We start from the raw sequence: 20,430 nt of genomic DNA, 5'->3' as shown, positions 1-20,430 counted from the left end.
CGCGTACGCACGCTACACCCCCCCCCCCCCCCCTCCTCCTCTCTCCCTCTCCACCCCACCCTTCCTCCCAGCTGACAAGCGCAGCGGCAGCAGCCTCCTGGGACTATAAAACCCGTCAGTCAGCGTCTTGGAAGCACGGAGGAAGCTCAACCTCAGGTGAGTGAAACACAAGGCACAGTGCCGTCTTCTCTTTTACATCCAGCTCTTAGAGATGAGAAGTCGTACTTTAGTAAATGTTTTGAATTTGTTTGTACGTCCTGTTATTGTCTGTTACTAGAATTATGCTCACAAAGGCCTATGTGTTTCTGAGTAAAAAAAAATGTGCGAAGTTTCTAAAAGTAAGCCAATGTGAAAACGTGCAACTTCGCTTTCTTGTGAAGTTCTGCAACGTCTGTTTGCATTATACTGTCCATTTTCTTGAGTTTTTCTGATGTATTTCACAGGTGTATCTGTCCAACAATCATGAAGGCTGTAGCTCTGATCCTTGCTCTGGCAGTCATCACTGGTAAGTTCACTGCTGCTTTAATATTTGCATGCATCTTGCTTTATAGGATATGTGTTAATTATCCCTGCTTTCCACATGTGTCCATTACAGGCTGCAATGCCCGTGTGGTGCGCCAGACTGAAGTCACCCCAAGCCCCTGGGAGGACAGCGTCGATCGTTTCTGGCAGCACATCTTTGACCTGAACAAAAAAGCTGATGGAGTTGTGGAGAACCTGAAGGCCTCTCAGCTCAGCAGGGAGCTAGAGTAAGTGAACTTAGTACATCATTCCCGTGTCTACTCCTTCTCCACTTAATATTTTCCTAAGTTCCAGTGTTTGACTTCCACATCCATGCTACATCTTTCTATCTTTGCATCCTTGTGCTGTGCTTACTCTCCCAAGTGCTCTCATGTCTGACCATTTTGTTAATCTGCTTCCAGCACTCTGATCACTGACAGCATGGCAGAGCTGGCAACCTACAGAGATGACATCCAGACCAAGTTGGCCCCCTACACCGAGTCCTCCACTGGCCTGCTGTCTCAGGACCTGACGCTTCTGGCCAACAAACTGCAGAAGGACATGGTGGATGCCAAGGAGCGCAGCACTGAGTATCTGGGAGAGCTCAAGACCATGATGGACCAGAACACCGATGATGTCCGCAACCGCATCAACAGCTACACCCACAAGCTGAAGAAGCGCCTGACCAAGGACACCGAGGAGATCCGCAAGTAAGATGGGTGGACATTTTCAGAGTTAAACTCTCTCTTGTTTTTAGTAATGTGAAATGTAAAGTTTACTGTCCCCTCATTCACTTCAAGCACTGTAGCCACCTACGTGAGTGAGGTCCAGTCCCGCACCTCCCAGAACATGGACAACATGAGAGGACACGTTGAGCCCTTCGTCCAGCAGGCCAGCGACACCGCCACCAAGAAGCTGAGTGACATCTCCTCCATGCTGAAGAGCCAGAGTGAGGGACTGAGCCAGCAGCTGGATACCCAGGCTGAGGGCATCAAGACTCAGCTGGAGGCCACTGCCCAGGAGCTGCGCACCTCCCTGGAGGGCAAGATTGAAGAGCTGACAGAAATATTCTCCCCCTACGCCACCAAGATCCGCGAGCAGTTCGAGACCATCATGGACAAGGTCAAGGAGACCGCCACTGCCTAAAGAAAGACTGAGGGTTTTTTTTAAGGGTTGGAGATGGTTGGTGGTAGTAGATGGAGAATTGTGTAGACCACTGATTTCTTTATACCCTGGTAAAGAGAGGAAAGGGAGGAGTTGAGTTACTGATGATCTCTACATTATGTGCTCTAGTGTTCAGTATAAGGAGGTTAGACAAGGACGAGGGAGTATGAGGTGCTTTTACAGAACAGTCCTCACCCTTTCTAGTGCTCTTATTAAACCCCCTTGTTCACTGAACACAAGCACCACTGTCATTATCAGCCTTCATTACACAAACAGGAGACAATTATTTGTAATATGCTTTGCTTTTCTACTTGGAATTAACTGTTCTAGCAGTCTTTCCCCAAACCGTTTGTATTACGTTTTCTACATTTTGTTTGGTTGTAAATATAACTGCTGAGTTAAAGCATCAGGTACGGATTCCAGCCTCCTATCTGCCTTACGTGAACCAAACACAAGTGTCTTTTCATTTCAATAAATGCACTGAATGACGATGATCAAAAGATGGGGTGACAAACAGCCACTGTGCTAGTCTCTTCTAGAGGTGATACTGAACCACTAAAGTGCCCTTCTGTATTGTCTGTTATTCTGTGTTGTGCTTCACAGAGAAGTGGAATGTAAAAACGACTTGATGCAAACATGACAATCAGTGACTAAAGTGTAACACTGCCTGTCTGATCTTAACAAGTGTCTCTTGTGTTTCACATGTTTTAAGCCCACCATGCTGCTCTCTGTAAATGTGCTGCCTGTGACTGCAGTGTGCTGAACAGTGCTGAGTGAATAAAGAACCTAGAAAAGATGCTCCCTTTCCACTGTTTGTTTGTCTGATCAAACATTAACGAGTAATCTATTATTTAAGGGGAGGTTCAGTTACGCTTTTAAGTGGAGATTTCACAAAGTTGTCAGTGATCTGCTTTTGCACATCATGATGCTACAACACTATAATGCAAATATAATCTGTAAGAAAGTGGCAGTCAGTGTACTGAGATTATCAAACTTTGCATCTTTACAGTCATGTTCTTACGTATGTCAGAGGTTGCATAAACTGCAAGGTGTGATTATATAATGGAATTTATAAAGCAGTGGTACCGTAGTGTTGCCAGTAGGGGTCTTTCTGTGAAGCTTTTCCATGTCTGCCATCTGGGTTTCCTCCGGGTATTCCAGTTTACTGCTACAATACATGTTGATTAAGTTACCTGATGGCGACTCTAAATTGCCCGTAGGTGAAAACCAATAAGCATGAAGGTTTATCTGTCTTGACTTGTCCACTTTGTGACTGACGAGACCTCTCCCTGGTGCACCGCGCCTCTTGCCCAACATCTGCAGGGATAGGCTCCAACTCCAGACTGCCACCCACCTTCCCCACTGAAACCCTGAGGGTAAAAAGGTCTAAATAAACATAAAAAGGTTCAGTTTAAAACAACAACAACAAAAAAATTGCCTTTTTTCCCCCTCCCTCAACTTGTACTCTACCCCAGTCCTCTGCAGCTCACTCTCCTCATACAGCCACCCCCCACATCCATCAGCCCACTATTCTTCCTGTCCAGACTTGTTAAGATCTGCTTCCAGATTCCTTTCTCTTGATCCCAGGAGGTATTTGGGAACAGTCTGTGCCACAGATCGAGTTATCTTTACGGCGACACTCTACTATTTCTACCTTTATCACGGCGAGGATCATATTACAAGTCTGCATTTGTATAAACGCATTTCAACAGACGTGCCAATGAGAATCATACACATGCTTCTGATTGTAGACGGTGGACATTTGCACATAAAGTACATGCTTGCAAGCACATTTATTTCTGGCAAGAGACTATTTACTACATATCACACCCCTCTGTGCCAATTATTTAATGTTCTCTCGACACGGTCACCTGTGGAAGCAAATGCCGAAACAACAACTTTTAACTTTTAATTTTTTCTGGAAAGTCAGCATTATAAAACATATCTGTCTCTAAAGAGGCAATTTGCACAACCAGTCTTTTCAGAGTTGCTAAATGCAAATGTTATGAGTGAAATTGGGATATATTTTTTTTTTTTTTTTTTTTTTTTTTTTTCTCCCCCCATGCAGCACATCTGGACCTGCCTAAGGGGAAAGCTGGTCAGGAATGTCACAAACTCAGATCTCTCTTTCAATCACACACACAAAAAAACCCTTTAAAAGTTATGCTTATTACACAGCAGGGTTTTCCCTTTGAACTTCAGAGCAGAGGCCAGCAGAGGACACCATTTGCCCCCGATTCATCTTCCATTCTCTGACCCCTCCACTTGAATCCAGACGCCACAGAGATGCAGCTGTGTTGTCTTTATTGGAAGATTAAGTAAACTATATTATATAAATATAAAGAAACACAAACTGTGCTTTAGGAAGAGAACACACTTTGTCTGAAGTTGATTTTAATTGCAGAGCTGGGATGCTTTTTAAGAATCACTTAAGGTGTTAAGATAAAATGTGATTTTAGTAATGTCTCATTAATTGTATGAACTAGGACTGAATCTAACTGTAGAAATGTGTTACCCCTCTCCCTGTCCCTATACTTCCTGTCTAACGCTCTACTGTACACTGTCAGAAAGGGGAAATGCTCCCAAAATAATCGGAACATTTTTTTTAGAGAGTAATGTGTAGTTTAGTGTTTGGTGTTATGTATTTGAAAGATTTGCAATCACTCATGACTTTAATCTGTTTCTTTTTCCTACATAACAACCTCAGTGGGTTAGGACACAACATGTTTACTGTTTCTATCTGTGTTAAAGGGCATTGCATGTAAAATGAAAGAATGACTAACTGTGACACGGTGTCTCTCCCTGATGAAATCACTTCTTTCAGGAACCAGTGTTTATTTTGAAACTGGCAAGTGAAACTCCTACAGTACACTGTCAATTATGTTGAAGGATCAGTCACGGATGGTAAAAAACAGGAAACCCTCAAGCATCCTGCTAGTTCAGCACTTCTGCGCCATCTGCTCCCATGGGGTGTCTGCACTCTGAGCACTGCCCAGCAACAACAACAAAAAATTAAAAAAAAAAAAAAAATCCCAGCAAATTAGCAGGTGCTAGCTAGCCCATGACTGCTGGTAACCCCTCCAACAACACCCCTGCAGAGATTTGACCTCCTTTTACAACCCCCCACTCCTTTCTTCATCCTTTTACATCCTCCTCAGAGCTGGCACACAACGGCGGTCACCGCAGGGGCTTTGGCCAAACACAAAAACAGCTTTTTTTTTTTTTTTGTGTGAGCTTGTTATTGCAAATTGGGAGCACACAAGACGTGCACTTTCACGCCCTATGCCTCCTACAATTATTCAAGAGGAGTTTATATGCATGCAAGCTCGAGCTCATACATAAACACAGTGGCTTACTTCATCACAAAAGAGATGGAGATTATTTATTTTTTTTTTTTTTGGCCTTTCGGCGCAAGTGTGCGAGTGCTGAGGCGTGCATAGACTCATCGAACTCAATTGTAGGCTATTCATCATAGCAATAGCACCTCAGGCCAAGTCATCAGCATCAAATGGACATTTGGCCTTTTGCAGCAGACCGCTTGGTGTGAAAACAGATACGTTAAGTGGTGATGAAGTCTTTAAATTGTCAGATGCATACTTTCTGGCTACAACCTAGGTCACAGTTGTAATGAGTGGTTACCCAAGTGTATTGCTGTTGTTGTTGTTGTTGTTGTTGTTGTTGTTGTTTTTTCTGTCGCATGTTAACTGACAAAGACAACCACACGGGGGTTTTGTCTCACTTACTTCCCCTTTGAGAAAGGGAAGATCTGCATAAGACAGATGTCAAATGTGGCAACTGAATTCTAAATGAAGCAGCACGTGGAAAAATACATTACATTACATTACATTTCATTTAGCTGACGCTTTTATCCAAAGCGACTTACAATAAGTGCATTTCAACCATGAGGGTACAAAACCCAGAACAACAGGAATCAAGGAAATACAATTTATTCAAGAAAGTCAAACTACAAAGTTCTATCAGTAAGTGTCATTTTTAAGCGCTACTAAAGTTCTACTGTTCAAGGTAAAGTCTGAAGAGGTGTGTTTTTAGTTTGCGGCGGAAGATGTACAGTTTCCGCTGTCCTGATGTCGGTGGGGAGCTCATTCCACCATTTAGGAGCCGGGACAGAAAACAGTCGTGATTTTGTAGAGTGTTTAGCTCACAGCGAGGGAGCGACAAGCTGATTGGTAGAAGCAGAGCGGAGGGAACGGGCTGGGATGTAAGGTTGGACCATGTCCTGGATGTAGACTGGACCCGATCTGTTCGCAGCACGGTACGCAAGTACCAATGTCTTGAAACGGATGCAGGCGGCTACTGGTAACCAGTGAAGGGAGCGGAGGAGGAGGAGGAAGAGGAGGAGCGGAGTAGTGGGAGTGAATTTCGGGAGGTTAAAGACCAGTCGAGCTGCGGCATTCTGGACGAGCTGCAGAGGTCGGATGGCACTAACAGGTAGACCTGCCAGGAGGTATACAAGTGAAAAGAGGAGGACATTTAATTTTTTTTTTTTTTTTTAAAAAGCAGTCTCCTTGAGAGCAAAAGCTGTCATTGACCTCTACTGTTGAAACAAAACAAGGCAACCTTAACAAAATGCAGGTTAAAGCATATCAGGCATATTATTTAATCAGCCAAGTCTGCCAAAAGAATTATTACATAATGTAAAATGGAACAGGAGTGGCAGGAAACCTCTACTGTATCAGAGGAAAATATTACATCTATAACTCATCATTTATTTGACATTTCTCCATAGTTATGATTACCTTTTGCAATATGCAAAATGTTACCATGATAATGTATTATTATTGCAGTAAAATTGCATAAAGCAGAGTCCCACTTGTTAATGCATCAATAATAATGATTGAAATATATATTAACATGAACAGTAGCCGTTCTGTGTATAATGACCACCTTTGTTTTTGATCATTTTATCGTTTATGATCAGCCAGGCTGATCATTTCTATTAATATTTTTTGCAATCGTTTTTTTTTTTAAATTATTAAATAAAAAATTTTAATGCAGGATTTATCTTGTCATGAACTGCTTATTGTGTGTAAATGATAAATGACATTAATTCCAATAAAAGTATCTTAATACTACATGGAACATTGCAAATGTATGAGGTAAGCCCTATATTAAATGTCAATGGAACAAAAAGTGATTTTACAGACAATCTGCCTGATGATAAGAATGTGCATCACATACAAAATGTTAGGGGTCAAATCCGATCCTGTAGCAGACTCAGTCTCAGTAATGAAGTCCTGTTGTCTAACATAAAAACCTTGATAACCCAATATCAATAAATGTAAAGCTGTCTGACACAACAGTCAATTCTTGGCCAACACTTCAAATCCAAAGAAGCTTCCAAACAGCACAAGTCTCTTCATTCTATCAGTCTTGTGTACTATGTTCTTCTACTTCACATCTCACCTTATCTATTGGCACCACTGTTGCTGAGGACTAAACTCTGTTCTCTGAGAAAAACACATCCCTTAAAATCAATACTAACTTGTCAGAAATCTGATTTTTATTTTACACTATTTTTCTTCACAGTCTGTTTCTTTTCATTCACATGACTATTATCTAGATTCTCCTCATCACTGTGCTGCATATCACACAGTCTTACGGAATAATGGAATTAGGTAAGTCATTTATTTGTGAAGAGGCTTTGTTTCATTAGTCTTGTTTTCATGATCAGCATCTTTTAACATAAGTCATTGTGCTGATCAATAAAGGGGGCAGTGACACCTCAAGGTCGCCACGTGTACATGTTGACTCAAACTTGCTGTTTCTGCGTCACCCTGCAAGAACCAAGCAGGCTTATAAAGAGGGACACACATAAGCGCTCAAAGGCACTCGATTTTTTTTTTCTCCTCTGAAAAAAAAAAACCCAGGTAAGTTTTAAATTTTTATCAAACTTAAAACTAAGAAAAGATGTTTAGTCATTTTATCAACAACAGAGTAAAGGCGAAGGAACTACAGCTTAACAATAAAGAGGATCAAAATATCAAATATAGGAGACTATTTATATATTTAAAATTTAGCTGGAACCTGAGATGACTTATTTAATCATTTTTGTTATCCTGACAACATGTGTGTTAAAAGTAGTAAACTAGGTAAAAAAAAAAAAATATGAGAGAAGATTTTAATCGTTGCAAAAATATTATTATCTTTATAGTTTCGAAAGATCAATGAACGTAAAGGGAGCTGTCCATTCGCTGTGGTGCGGACGTATGGGGGCGCTACTTTTAAAGAAAATAAACTTTTACTGCTAGTTTTCTTTCGATCTTTGTGCCATGAAAGCGAATTTGTGCGCATCAAAGGGAACAAGCAGACAAAAATGCGTCTCTGTCCTTCCTCCTCAGTGATTTACAGCCAAGATGAGACTTTACCTCGCAGTTGCCGTGCTGATGCTGGCTCTTGTCGCATACACAGGTAATGTTAAAATATCGCCTTTAAAATGCCCCAGCTACGACTTTTTCTTCTTTCATACTGTGTAAATCGTCTTTTTTTTTTTTTGTCTCTCGCTCTCATTTGCAGACGCTCAGGACGAAAGCGTGGAGCAGAAGTTCCAAAGGTTTGGCGAACAGTTCAGTGAAATGGGCCAGACCCTGGCAGAGAAGGCTAAGACTACCTTCCAAGACTTGCATAACAGCGAATTTGCTGTAAGCTCCAGGTAAGCGAGCACACGGGAAAGAACCGAGGACATTCTCACAGATATTTACGCACACGTCGACTCTGTTTTAACACATCATTATTTTCCTCAGGAACTGGTTTACGGAGCAGTTTGAGAAGGTGAAGAGCAAGTTAACAGAAGGCGCTCAGTAGAAAAATGGACACAGATCCTGTCTCCATCCTGCAACCTGCCCACCACCCACAACCCCCTGACCGCTGTGACTTCTCCACGCTGACAATCATGTTGGAAGACTAATAGGTCACATGACTAAACAGTTACATTGCTTCTCTGTAAAGAGTTCTTTGAGGTACCTTTTTTGGTGAAAAATGTGCAATAAAGACATTGACAATACTTTTCTGTATAAATTCTTTGTCAGCATCGGTATTTCTCCATGCAAGGAAAACAACAAAAAAGTAACAAAAAGAAAAAACTTCTGCACTGAACTAAAGCATTTGGAAGAGTCTGTTAAATATGTTTGATACAAATAAAAGAACAGCTCTGGTCTATGCCTCCATGTTACACTAAGCATTGCAATTAACTAAATTGATAACAGATTTCTAAAATCTTGATTCTGTTTAGTTTCAACACACACACACACACACACACACACACACACACACACACACACACACACACACACACACACACATTGTTCAAAGTTCATGAAAGGATGTCAGATAGTGTCAGTCCATGGACACATTTGATGAATTTCTTATTAGATTAAATCATTCAGGCAGAAGATGCATTATGATTTAGGATTTCAGAAATATTTTGCATTGCATTTTCTTATTCTAGACACATTTTTTTGTCTGCATTAATGAATAGCAAAGGCCAGATCATTACCAGAGAATGACCAGATTAAAAATAAAGTCTGCTTAGGTCCAAATAAAACATGTTGGAGTTTTATTAGACAAACTAAAACAAGTCTCAGCTCAACTCAGCCGTGCATAATTCAAACGTATCTCCATATTTTAGTGTTATATTTATCCTGGCTGCATGTAAATGTGGCTCATGGCACTAAAAGCCAAATCATGACTTGTATATAATCAGTTTGACGCCAATCACTTTTATTAACAACAAAATCTTTGCACCCTCATGTAATAATTTATTTGAAGCCACATTTGACAGCAGGGTCATGCAGTATTACATTTACTTTTATACAAAAAAACCCAAAAAAACATAATGTAAACAGATGTGGAAAGTCTTTCGAACAAATAATTAATTCATACCACAGTTAATATCAAAAGAGTGGGCACTAAATCTGACCACAGTTTATCAAAGACTAGTAAGCAACATCAAATAGATAATAGTTTATTTGTGTCAATAACTGGTACAAAAGGGCAAGTGCCAACATGGCTGCTTTTCCTGGCATTTCACAACCCCTGGGATAAAGTCACTGTTTATGATGAGTTAATAATCCACCAGTTGTCCCAGTTCATTGAAATCTGTTCCTGAGAAGAGAACAGAGTGACAGAAGTTAGCAGCTGGTGCACAGAGGTCACGAATAATTATCACATCGCACCATCTATCTGCACTGAAATTAATATAAAATCACTTTCACTTTAAGATATGAATTACTATTTCTTGGTCAGTCATTTGGGATGTTTTTTCAGCTAGAGAAGTTGAAGAGCCACTTTACATTCTTAGAAAGGTTTGTGCTTCAGTTGTTGGATTTTGAGAAAAAAAAAAAAAACCCTGCTGTCTGAAGCATCTAAACTGACTCCAAAAAGACCATCAAATTAATAATATTATGTTTTTGAGAGGGGGCCTAAGCTAGGACCCCGAGCTAAGATTGTTCAAAAGCACCACAAACTACAACTAGATACAAAATAATCACAGTTAAATCAACACCGCTAGAATAATTTCAACAGTTGAAATTAAATGTCAGACTACAGTCGCCTAACTGTACTGAATAAACTGGCAACATTCTAACAAACTCATGTTTCCTGAGGCTGTGGTCACTTCAGGATCTCACACACACACACACACACACACACACACACACACACACACACACACACACACACACACACACACAACTTTCCCTATGTAGCACAGTCCAGATGTTTAAAACCCAAGAACTTCAAAACAAAGCACATTTTTATCCAATCTGTTTGGACAGCTGTGAGATCAGGTTCATGGCAGGAAATATAATCCCAACATTAGTGTTGAGCTGTTTCCATTCAGAACAAGCAGCCAGGGCCGAGCCTGTAAATTGATTTTGTGGTGGACTCTGCCCACAGAAATGCTTTGCTTAACTGAAACTGTTTATCTATTTGAACCCACCACCCACCCAATCTTCACTAAACCCCTATCTCTGCTGCTGGAACAGAGACTTTGACTGGACTGTACACATATTGGGACCCACAAAATGGGGCGAGATATCTGAACCGAAGGGCCTTTGGACAGTTATTGAACTCAGCTAATGTTGATTTTAAAAAGATATCAAGAGTTCAGGAACTGCAAATCTAAAAAGCAATGTTTCAAAACGTATACCAACATTGACATTGTAACAGTTTATATTTGAAGAGTAAAAAAAAAATCACATCCCTATGGAAATCACATGACTATCTTTAATGGGTGAAACGGGTCAAACGCGCATGTCTTTGAAATTTTAGAAGAATTTTAACCTGATCACTGTAAATGTCTGCTAGTCCACATGTCTGTGCATTTGCTGTTGAGAACTAGCATTTTCTCATGAGAACAAATTACAGTCTGAGAATCAAGACCTATTGTTTTGCTGTCACTCAGTGCATTGGCAAAAAAACCAAAAAACAGGTGACGCACAGAAAACAAACAACAGGATGATTGTTTGTTCACCTGATCAGGAGCAATGCACACCCCCTTGCTGCCACCAAATACAAATACGGTGACACCATAACACTTGTTTCATTTAACGTCTATTGAGCAGAGCCAGACGAAATGGTAAAAAAAACAACCTGTTTGTCTTTCTTTTAGTTATGTTTTTTTGATGTTAATGATCATATGTTCAAAATATAATTTGAAACCTGTGATTTTATTTGACTTACTTTTACTGTTGTAAGAAGACGGACATATAAACAAGATATCTCAACATATGTAAATGAAAGACAGTTTAACATGATAGTAGGACAAACATGCTGCTGATACTTGTTTTTTTTTAACCTCTGTGGCAGATGCATATTCAAACACGTGCCGTTGTTCTCATCTTACTAATGCAGGGTATGGCTTTAAAAATAATTAATCCTCAGCTTTAGCATGAATTCACATATTTCTGAGCTTTACTCTTTGCTCTAGTTGACTGACAAAGATCCTTCTCTGCAGCATTCGGGCTACTTTTGGCCCAGACACCTGCCCCAATACAACCAGACTCTCCCGGGATACTGCCAAGGCTGATGGGGAGGGCCAGGTACTTCTAAATAAAAAAAATTATATTATTAGAATGCAATTAATTATTATCAACAAAAAACAAAACAAACTAAATGTCTTTGTAAATAATTTTCAGTTATCAGAATTGCTAAAATCTTTCTTTTTATGCACATGGTTTGCACATAAATATAATTGTGTGCGCATGTTATTGAAACCTTGTTACTCCTTTTGTACTTCTCATAGGGAAACCAAAGCTAAAATCGAGACTTTTGGGGACGTCGCATTTGGTTTAATGGGAGCCTACTATGAAGACTACGTCCAACCAGTGACTGACAGCTATGCTGAATGGGCCTCTAATATCAGAAGCTCACTGTGGGAGAAGCTTCAGACAACTATTGACAACTACATGCCGTTGTAAGCAGCTAGTCCAACTGATAAGACAAGCTAACAATAAATCAATCACCATGTCTTAATGTCTCACTGGCCTTTACTGATTATGAAAAATACAGAAAGAATCAAACTTGTCCATAAAACAAGTTCATGAAACACCTCTGATTGCCTGTGCAGTAGACATTACTATGGGTCCAGCTTTTCCCGAAACAAAAAAAGAGAGAAGTAAATATCAGGAAAAGCAGCAATGAATACAGTTTTCGTGTGATCAGAATGTAAATTCACCGTCATGACTTATCATTATCATTTTTGTCTTTACAAGACTTAAAAGCTTAAACTTAAAAGCATCTAATTTTTACTTGGAAGACAGAACATTTAGTTTTACAAGGGGACAAATACATATTTTAGTGATACATTTATTAGTGTGGCACTTAGTGGGCTCAATAATTCTTCCTTTTAACAACATTTAAAAATGACTTAGATGGATAATGAGAAGTGAGAAACTCAGGAAGAGACATAACAACAAAAAAAGAAAACATTTACAACATGATAAAAAAGAGACTATATCATCGTGCATGCAGCCTGTCTCTGTGTCAGGGTATGAGGGTGAAAGGTGAGGGCAAAAAGCCCAGCACACATTGTTCATGGTTCAGCACAAAGTGTCTAGACAGGTCCTGGATGGTTGACCTGGTGACAGTGACACTACTCTCTTACTGGGCAGACATTATGATGTATAATGTAATAATCCTGATTAGCGAGATTAATCTAATCAATTGAATCTTTTATTACAGATGGTAATGACACATGAACTGTGCTTATAAGTTTTGTGACACATGAAACAAGACTATATCCACATGCACTATGACATGTGCATATGCAAGACGTCTGCAGTATCAGCAGGGCATCAAGTGTGTCTTACCATATGAATACAGATAGACGTGCATTTCTGGAACATTGCACAACCACTAAGTCATATTTCCAAACACAGTATTTAAAGAATGCCACATACAGTGGACTTTGTTTTAGGTGAACGTGTGTGTGTGTGTGTGTGTGTGTGTGTGTGTGTGTGTGTGTGTGTGTGTGTGTGTGTGTGTGTGTGTGTGTGTGTGTGTGTGTGTGTGTGTGTGTGTGTGTGTGTGATTGTGATTGTGATTGTGATTGTGCATGCAAGCATGTGTATGTAGGTGTGTGTCAGCTCATCAGATGACGTTTGTTTGCAGTCCCCCCCTATATCATCCTGTCCAGATGTGAGCTCCCAGCTACAGACAACTCGCTTTCAGAGAAGACTGTCACTTCTTGGATCTGTACATCCAGCCCAACAGCAGGTAATGACTCTTCCTAATGCATCAGCCTCCGCAGCTTCTCTTCAAAAGCTACTTCTAAATAGATTTCACAAAAACATTTTTTTCATAAACTATTTAGGTATTTCCTTTTTTGCTTTGAATGTCTTGACTTTGTTAATTGTTTTTGTCATTTCCAGGGATTATAATGTCAAATGTGGAAAGACTTCCTGAAACGCAGAGTTAAGTTTAAATGTATTTTTTCACTTTTTCTTTGGTTTCAGATATGAACGCAAAATACGTCTTGGCACTGGTCCTCGCTCTGCAGGGTAAGACAACATGTTAATGCAATCTAAATCATTGCCTTGTATGGATTTTATTAAGCTCAATTACTATATGACTTTGTAAAAATAGAAATTGTAAAAAAATACAAAAAACATAGAGAACCATTAAAAATAACTGACTTCAGCTCATACTATCTTCATTCCTTTTGTGTAAAAAGGATCAAATCTACCATGTTTTTAACGCACTCATATGTTTTACAATACCTTCGGACTATGTTGCAAGGCTGGCTCCTACACTGCCTTATCTGTGGTTGACATGCAAAATGAATGCTTATTTTCATACTACACAGACCTGCTGTAGCAGACAGGTGTTGCACGGAGAAATTGTGTTTTAAACACAATTACCAGTAGTAGGAAGCCAAGATATGCAATGCAGCTTTTTTTTTTTATGTCTTTTTATATGATCACACAAACCCCAAAAAGCTTTGAGAGTTCTTCTCGTGCAAGATTTAACATAGTTCCTTTTTTGTTATTCTAAATTAACATACAGGTATGTTGAGCCTTGAATATTTCACATTTTGGTTCTTATTGTGATAGCACTGGTCCTAAAATAACAATCCAACCTTCTTATTTAATTGCAGTCTCCCTGAGCCTGTGTCAAGATGCTCAACCATCGCAGGAACTTGTTGACAAATACAACAGTCTGAAAGCTGTGTTCTTCAAGAGACTGATGAATGCTTACAGCAAGCTGCAGATGGCCGCTGGTCCTTACGTGGATCAGGCTAGTACCAGCGCCCGTACAGTAGCTGCCAGGGAATTTGTCGAGGATCTTACAACCAAGGAAGAGTTCAAAGCTATTGTCAAGGTTGCCAGGTGAGTGCTCACCCACAGATCTCCTGCCAGTAAATACCCTGATGTTTCACTATGAGCTCCAGTGGAAACCCTTCTCAACCGTTATGGAATGTGTCCACATCAACTACGCATTTGCTGTGAAATAGCACTAAAGTATATTTATATCTCACAATTTCTGTTGAAAATATAATTTTCAGGAAAACCTTTGCAGATACTGAACAAGATGATGAATGCTTTTACCCTGGGGATTTCTTTGAATAATCTGACTGTCCTCTTTTGTGCAGTGGCATTGGTGCAGAGGCAGGTCCCATGGTGGACAGAATGCGTTCATCAGCTCTGGGTTTGTACGAACACTACCTGCGCCCCCACTTCGGTGACAGCCTGAGCAAAGCCATCGACCATGCCAAGCTCTTCCTGGATCAAATCTTGCCGGCCGAGTAAAGAAGACCAAGTGGAGCAAACCGCTTGTCAACAGCCTGTAATAGATGATAGCTCATAGAAACTACACCAGTTTAGGCTGAAAAGAGTAATGCACAATGCAAATACAATTCTTTGCCTCTTTTTAAATCAAGATCTTTGTCAAATCATGCAGTCAAAAGCACGGCAAACCTGTCAACACCACCTATGCAAATTGTGCATGTACAGTATTTTGCGTTCAATACACTAACCAAACTCTGTGTGTGACTGTGTATGTATGTGTGAGTGTGTTCAATAAATGAACTGAAAACTATTTGAAACTTGCTTCTTCATCAAAAGATTGAAGGTTTACCTCTACAATTAATGAAATATAGCTTCATTCTGTGGCATAAATTATAGTATCGTACTATTTTAAGAGCAGGACAAAAGTTTCAGACTTTTCCAAGCGTTATAATTTTTTAATTTTATCAATACACACAGTGGTTTATGAGATGAGCTGCCACTTTGAGGAAATTGGAAACATGATTTAAAATGAATACATTAGAGGGTTTAACCCAGACACTAGAAACAAGTATATCCTGCCATCTTTACTCTGAAGAGAACTCTTGAAATTTGAAGTTAGTTTGGGCCGAGTATCAAACTTTGTCAACTGACACAAGTTCAAAAAACACACATAGATTGTTACTCCTTAAAGTATTATTTGCTTTAAGTGAAGTTGTTAAAGACAACTTAACTTCTCAGTGTTAATACACTGATCTCAAATTTCCCTGAATTACAGCTCACAGAAATCCATTTATTTAGTGTTAATTGATGTTATATTGCAAACTTATATATGTACAGGGATTTACAAAGCAATCATTCACCCATTCACACACACACTCTGGTGGCAGCAGAACTGCCACTCAATGTGCTCGCCTGGTTTTCAGCTCTTTGCCCATGGACACTTCAGCACACGGACAGGAGGAATTGGTTATTGAACTGATGACCGTGCAGTTAGTGGACAAACCGCACCATCTGAGCCAAAGACGCCCCAGTTAAATGATGGCATGTCATTCAAGAGTATGTGGCGGTTGTGTGAATATTACATTTAAGCTTCATTTAAGACTTGGTAGTAATGGTTGCAATGTTTTTAACATTTCGATCACACACATAATTAATCCCTATTATGTGATAGCAATGTAAAAGACATGATGCACAAGACCACTGACAAAATTAATGACAGAATATCATGTATTGTTGCTGTCAGCATTGATGGTGCTGTTATGCAGCTTAAGGTATTCTTTAGGTACAATAATAAACAAGCAGAGCTGAATCATCTCAGCAGTGAATCAGCTGGATTGAATCAAAACTGCACGCTCTCTGACAGTTTGAACCCTACTGCTGCCCACAGCTGTACTCAAGTTGACTTGAGTTCTCGGGTCAAAAGCAGCAGGACATGTGAGGTTGCATCACATGATTGGCTTGGATGTTTACTTAGGCCTCAATCAACATGTAGTCATCACAGAGAAAAAGACAACTGAAAAACAAATAAAATCAAAACTGGGACTTCACATTCTTTTTTTCACTTTGTAATTATGCTCAATGAATATTACACATAGCTGGGAAGTTAGTAACCTCCAGGACTGAAGTTTGATAAAGAATAGATTCAAATAATATGTTCTTAAGTCATAAAAATAGATCTAAAACTTAAATAAATTATTATTATGATAATGTTTTACTTTGGCTTTAACACAAATGCATGTAATTGTTGTTCATAAAACTGTGTGAACTGTGAATTGTGTGAAAATATAAAATGTTTGGCCATGGCAGGCAAGAAGCATTTGTACTTATTAACCAGAGGCAAAATATTTACAGTGAAAATATAACCACAGCCTGGAGGTCAAAAAAACAAAAAACAATCGACCGTGAAAATGATATTGACTATTGTATCAAACACCAAATACCATTATTCTTTATATGAAAACAGAGAAAGAAGTAACAGACATATGAAGACAATCCAACAGAAAATAAAGAGGAGAAAATAAATGTCTCTATTTCTGATGTAGAAGCTAGTAGAAGGTGTTCGGGGATTCATTCGTTCATGGAGGGAGGCTATATTTTCACCAAAACCCAAAAGAACATTGACAGGGAGCTGCAGAAGGCATTTTAATTGTGACACAGTGAATTTAGTCTGGCTGGCCTAAATGTTTCATAACCTGAATCAGCGTCGATGACATGTTCAACACACTCTAGACTTAGGACCATCTCAATGGTACATGAACGCAATGTTATGCAAGGAACAAATGCCTCTTATAGAGGTTGTGAACAGGGCAAGGTGTAAGTATGTGTTGCATTGAAAAATACTGACCTAATCAATGGAAAACAATTGATTGTGGCATATTTAAAATGAAGGTCACACAAACAGATTGAAAGGGAAACTTTCTTACATGATATCCCCCTTCAGTCCATGTGCTTGTAAAAGGCAATATGACTACAACTGGTTAGAGGGAAAGTTTGAAGCCTCTTTTGTTGCTTTATTCACCATCCTTGTGTTTACATCGTCTTTATCGAGACACAATGAGACATTACTCCCGTAAACACACACTGGACAGCAATGCAAGTTTATCTCCCTCAGAGTGCACTTTGGCTCTGAGAGCGACAAGTCAACACATTTACACTCCTATATAAATAGGTCGGACAAGCAGAGCCTCTTACTCCGGTTTTTTTTCACCGTCATTTCTGGAGACGAATACAGTAAGTACTGACACTTTTCATTCATTTACTGAATGGATTAGAGAGCATCAGTTTACAATGCATGGATGTTATGTTAGATATGAGAGACTCAAAGATAATATGTTTTGCGGCGTGGGGGCAGAAGTTGTACGTTCAACAGAATAAAATATAAGAAAATGTTTTGTTTTCATGTTAAAAAAGATACATAGAGGGCTAATATTGAACTAATACTCTACGTGGTTGGGTAAATCGATGACAATGTCTCACCCTAGTGGACAGAGTGGGCTAAACTTTAAATGTCATTATTCTCTACATTCACAGATCTGCGACATCATGAATAAGCTGCTGGTCATTACTGTGCTTGTTGCACTTCTTGCTATCAGTAAGTGTGTTCTCAGGATAAAACCTGATGGATTGTCGCCTGTTAATTTGCAGATTGTTTGTGCTCAGGAGATGTTAAACAAAGAAATGGTCAATTTGAATGTGCTGCATTAACAGAGTCGAGTATTTCAGTTTGTGGAGGCAAACTGTGGAAAAATCTGGGGAAATAATGTTTAACTTATTACTCAGTTCAACAAAATGTAAATAAACTAAATAACTGAATGATATGAGCCTGATAAATAATGTTAGTGTTTAGTGTTTCCCCTTTGGTTGGGCTTTTTTTTTTTTTTTTTTTTTTTTTTTTTTTTTTTATCCTAAAAAACAAGCCCAATGGATTTAATGCTGAACATAACTTGAAAGGACTTGCGTCACCGTGGGGACAAAAATTTATGTCCCAGTAATGTCTGCTTTTTTTTAAAGGTCAAGACTTGGTGAGTTAGGTTTGAGGTTAGGATAAGGGTTAAGATTAAGCATTTAGTTGAGATGATTAAGGTTAGGATGAGGGGCTTGAGAACACATTTTGTCAATGAGTGCCCCCATGTGGATAGTATAATAACTTTGTGTGTGGTTATGTGTATATGGAGGTGCACAGAAATAACAGTTGTTAAAAGCACTGGCAGACCATCTGTGGTAGACCAGTAGACATTACTTGTTTTGAAGAGTGGGAAGGTATTCTAATATTTTTCTTGTCCCTGCTATCTAATATCTGTCATTTTGCAATGTAGCGTATAAAGTATTTTGTGTAAAACTTTGTGTTGAGGTAAAAGTTAGCACGGAAGTGAAATATGAACAAATGGATTCACTGCCTTGTTTTCCTGACAAAATGTGGCACCCTCTCACTCCTCTGACCTGTTTCTGTGTAGACGCTGAAAGCTTCCGTGTGGTGAGGCAGGTTGATGAAGAGCCGGGGACTCTGACCAAGCTCACAGATGCCGTCAAGTCCTATTATGATGGTGCTGTCAACGCTGCCAGTGGATACCTGGAAAGCATCAAGGGTATGAAGTTGGAAGAGAAAGCAAAGTAAGAAAGTTTAGATGCAGATTTATCAGTACAGTAAAACAAAAAAACAAAAATTGAATTTATATTTAAAGTTCTTCCCTTTTTCTCTGCCTTCAGGACTCTTTACAGTGATACCACCAATGTTGTGAGCACCTACGCTGGCATTATGAATGACCAGATTTACCACATTTTCTACCCCCAGCAGTAAAAAAAAACAACAACAAAAAAACATATTTCCCATGACCTAAACTACCTTTAAGAAGTTTACACTGCCATATGAAAGGCTCAAACATCTTTAACATTTGGCACTTGGCCATATCTCACCACACACAAGCCTCAAACCCTCAAGAAGCATCTTCAAAAATAAAGGACACAGTGCTCTTTGGAGTGTTTTCTCGGGCCCCTGAACTGGTGGTAAATGGTGATAACCACCCAACGGGGACCGCAATCCTTTGAAAAGACAACTAACAGCATTCACAGAAGACTTGGATAGAAAAACATGGCAAGCACGAGAAAAGGAGCACAGAGTATCTTGTCAATTCATTTCTTCTGAGAGTTACAAAACAATCAGATGTGAAAATCATGCCAATAATTTAACAGTCCAACAGCACCTACTGGTGGTGTTGTTTCCTCATAGTTGACTGTGATGGCCATCCCACCTCTGCATAAATTTAGATATTCATGTCATATCTTTAAATAAAATATTTATAATAAAAAAAAATGCTGTCTGTGGTTGATACATGATAACTTAGAGTAGTGTTTGATGTAATAAATTGTGCATATTGCCCCTGTCAGTCTGTGTAAGACGTGTGTTCTTTCAGCTCACTGATGCAAAAGATCACATGTTTGTGTCTGTATAAATCTGCAATGAGGCACAAGACTTTTATCAGCTCAGGCAGCACCAGAACAGAGGCTTCTGTTGCAATTAATAATGGATGAAAAGGAAAAAAAAAACATGTAAAATGTGCGCACACACAAACCCACAGCGATGAATAAACAACAAAGACTGTGAAGTTTGTTTCAAGGATTCTGACAACCAGTAATGCAACAATGATGTGATTTTTAATTAATGCATAAATCCAGAACATGTGGCCTACAACCAAAACAAACAAAAGAGATACATTTCCTTGCAAGTCTCATCTTGTGTAGTTTTTACAAAGGATGTACCCTGTACCACTGAGACGCAGGGCACACTACACATTTATGTGAATTTTGAGTACTAATACAACAATCACTATAGTAAAAGAGACATATATTCTATATATACTTTCAGTTGCTGATCCTTGTGATTGCAGCACATTTAAATTTGTATGCACATCTATCCAGACTGAATCAGTCCGAGATGATCTGTATTTAGATTTAGAATTTGTCTTAAATGTTGTCTCTCAATGGACAACATACAATCAGATTTATCTTTAGCACTAATTTGATT

The 20,430-nt window shown here is 39.2% G+C and overlaps 4 protein-coding genes across 4 annotated transcripts; all 4 read left to right on the top strand.

Moving 5' to 3' along the window:
- Positions 1–116: 116 nt before the first annotated feature.
- apoeb (apolipoprotein Eb) lies at positions 117–2,461 on the top strand. The gene is made up of 5 exons (XM_069142341.1): positions 117–156; positions 444–505; positions 596–749; positions 924–1,211; positions 1,302–2,461. The coding sequence occupies exons 2-5, from the start codon at positions 463–465 to the stop codon at positions 1,645–1,647; spliced, it is 831 nt and encodes a 276-aa protein (XP_068998442.1). The 5' UTR covers positions 117–156; positions 444–462; the 3' UTR covers positions 1,648–2,461.
- A 5,004-nt stretch (positions 2,462–7,465) lies between these two features.
- Positions 7,466–8,686, top strand: apoc1 (apolipoprotein C-I). Its single transcript, XM_069142334.1, has 4 exons — positions 7,466–7,553; positions 8,025–8,094; positions 8,200–8,335; positions 8,427–8,686. The coding sequence occupies exons 2-4, from the start codon at positions 8,040–8,042 to the stop codon at positions 8,485–8,487; spliced, it is 252 nt and encodes an 83-aa protein (XP_068998435.1). The 5' UTR covers positions 7,466–7,553; positions 8,025–8,039; the 3' UTR covers positions 8,488–8,686.
- Positions 8,687–13,296: 4,610 nt separating this feature from the next.
- apoa2 (apolipoprotein A-II) lies at positions 13,297–15,219 on the top strand. Its single transcript, XM_069142333.1, has 4 exons — positions 13,297–13,398; positions 13,638–13,682; positions 14,279–14,510; positions 14,774–15,219. The coding sequence occupies exons 2-4, from the start codon at positions 13,640–13,642 to the stop codon at positions 14,928–14,930; spliced, it is 432 nt and encodes a 143-aa protein (XP_068998434.1). The 5' UTR covers positions 13,297–13,398; positions 13,638–13,639; the 3' UTR covers positions 14,931–15,219.
- Positions 15,220–17,538: 2,319 nt separating this feature from the next.
- Positions 17,539–19,719, top strand: apoc2 (apolipoprotein C-II). Its single transcript, XM_069142332.1, has 4 exons — positions 17,539–17,639; positions 17,940–18,000; positions 18,863–19,019; positions 19,116–19,719. The coding sequence occupies exons 2-4, from the start codon at positions 17,952–17,954 to the stop codon at positions 19,204–19,206; spliced, it is 297 nt and encodes a 98-aa protein (XP_068998433.1). The 5' UTR covers positions 17,539–17,639; positions 17,940–17,951; the 3' UTR covers positions 19,207–19,719.
- The last annotated feature ends 711 nt before the right edge of the window (positions 19,720–20,430 follow it).

Source organism: Embiotoca jacksoni, unplaced genomic scaffold (assembly GCF_022577435.1).
Source record: "Embiotoca jacksoni isolate LCO1_2020_lvr unplaced genomic scaffold, fEmbJac1.0.p SCAF_11, whole genome shotgun sequence".
Taxonomy (NCBI): Eukaryota; Metazoa; Chordata; class Actinopteri; family Embiotocidae; genus Embiotoca; species Embiotoca jacksoni.
The sequence above is the reverse complement of the archived record's forward strand: the minus strand, read 5'-3'. Positions and strand labels throughout refer to the sequence as shown.

Coding starts and splice junctions, on each gene's coding strand:
- apoc1 (XM_069142334.1), top strand. CDS start 8,040: ATGAGACTTTACCTCGCAGTTGCCGTGCTGATGCTGGCTCTTGTCGCA. Junction 8,095..8,199: donor GGCTCTTGTCGCATACACAG/GTAATGTTAAAA, acceptor TCTCATTTGCAG/ACGCTCAGGACGAAAGCGTG. Junction 8,336..8,426: donor GAATTTGCTGTAAGCTCCAG/GTAAGCGAGCAC, acceptor TATTTTCCTCAG/GAACTGGTTTACGGAGCAGT.
- apoc2 (XM_069142332.1), top strand. CDS start 17,952: ATGAATAAGCTGCTGGTCATTACTGTGCTTGTTGCACTTCTTGCTATC. Junction 18,001..18,862: donor TGTTGCACTTCTTGCTATCA/GTAAGTGTGTTC, acceptor GTTTCTGTGTAG/ACGCTGAAAGCTTCCGTGTG. Junction 19,020..19,115: donor AAGTTGGAAGAGAAAGCAAA/GTAAGAAAGTTT, acceptor CTCTGCCTTCAG/GACTCTTTACAGTGATACCA.
- apoa2 (XM_069142333.1), top strand. CDS start 13,640: ATGAACGCAAAATACGTCTTGGCACTGGTCCTCGCTCTGCAGG. Junction 13,683..14,278: donor ACTGGTCCTCGCTCTGCAGG/GTAAGACAACAT, acceptor ATTTAATTGCAG/TCTCCCTGAGCCTGTGTCAA. Junction 14,511..14,773: donor GCTATTGTCAAGGTTGCCAG/GTGAGTGCTCAC, acceptor TCTTTTGTGCAG/TGGCATTGGTGCAGAGGCAG.
- apoeb (XM_069142341.1), top strand. CDS start 463: ATGAAGGCTGTAGCTCTGATCCTTGCTCTGGCAGTCATCACTG. Junction 750..923: donor CAGCTCAGCAGGGAGCTAGA/GTAAGTGAACTT, acceptor ATCTGCTTCCAG/CACTCTGATCACTGACAGCA. Junction 1,212..1,301: donor GACACCGAGGAGATCCGCAA/GTAAGATGGGTG, acceptor ATTCACTTCAAG/CACTGTAGCCACCTACGTGA.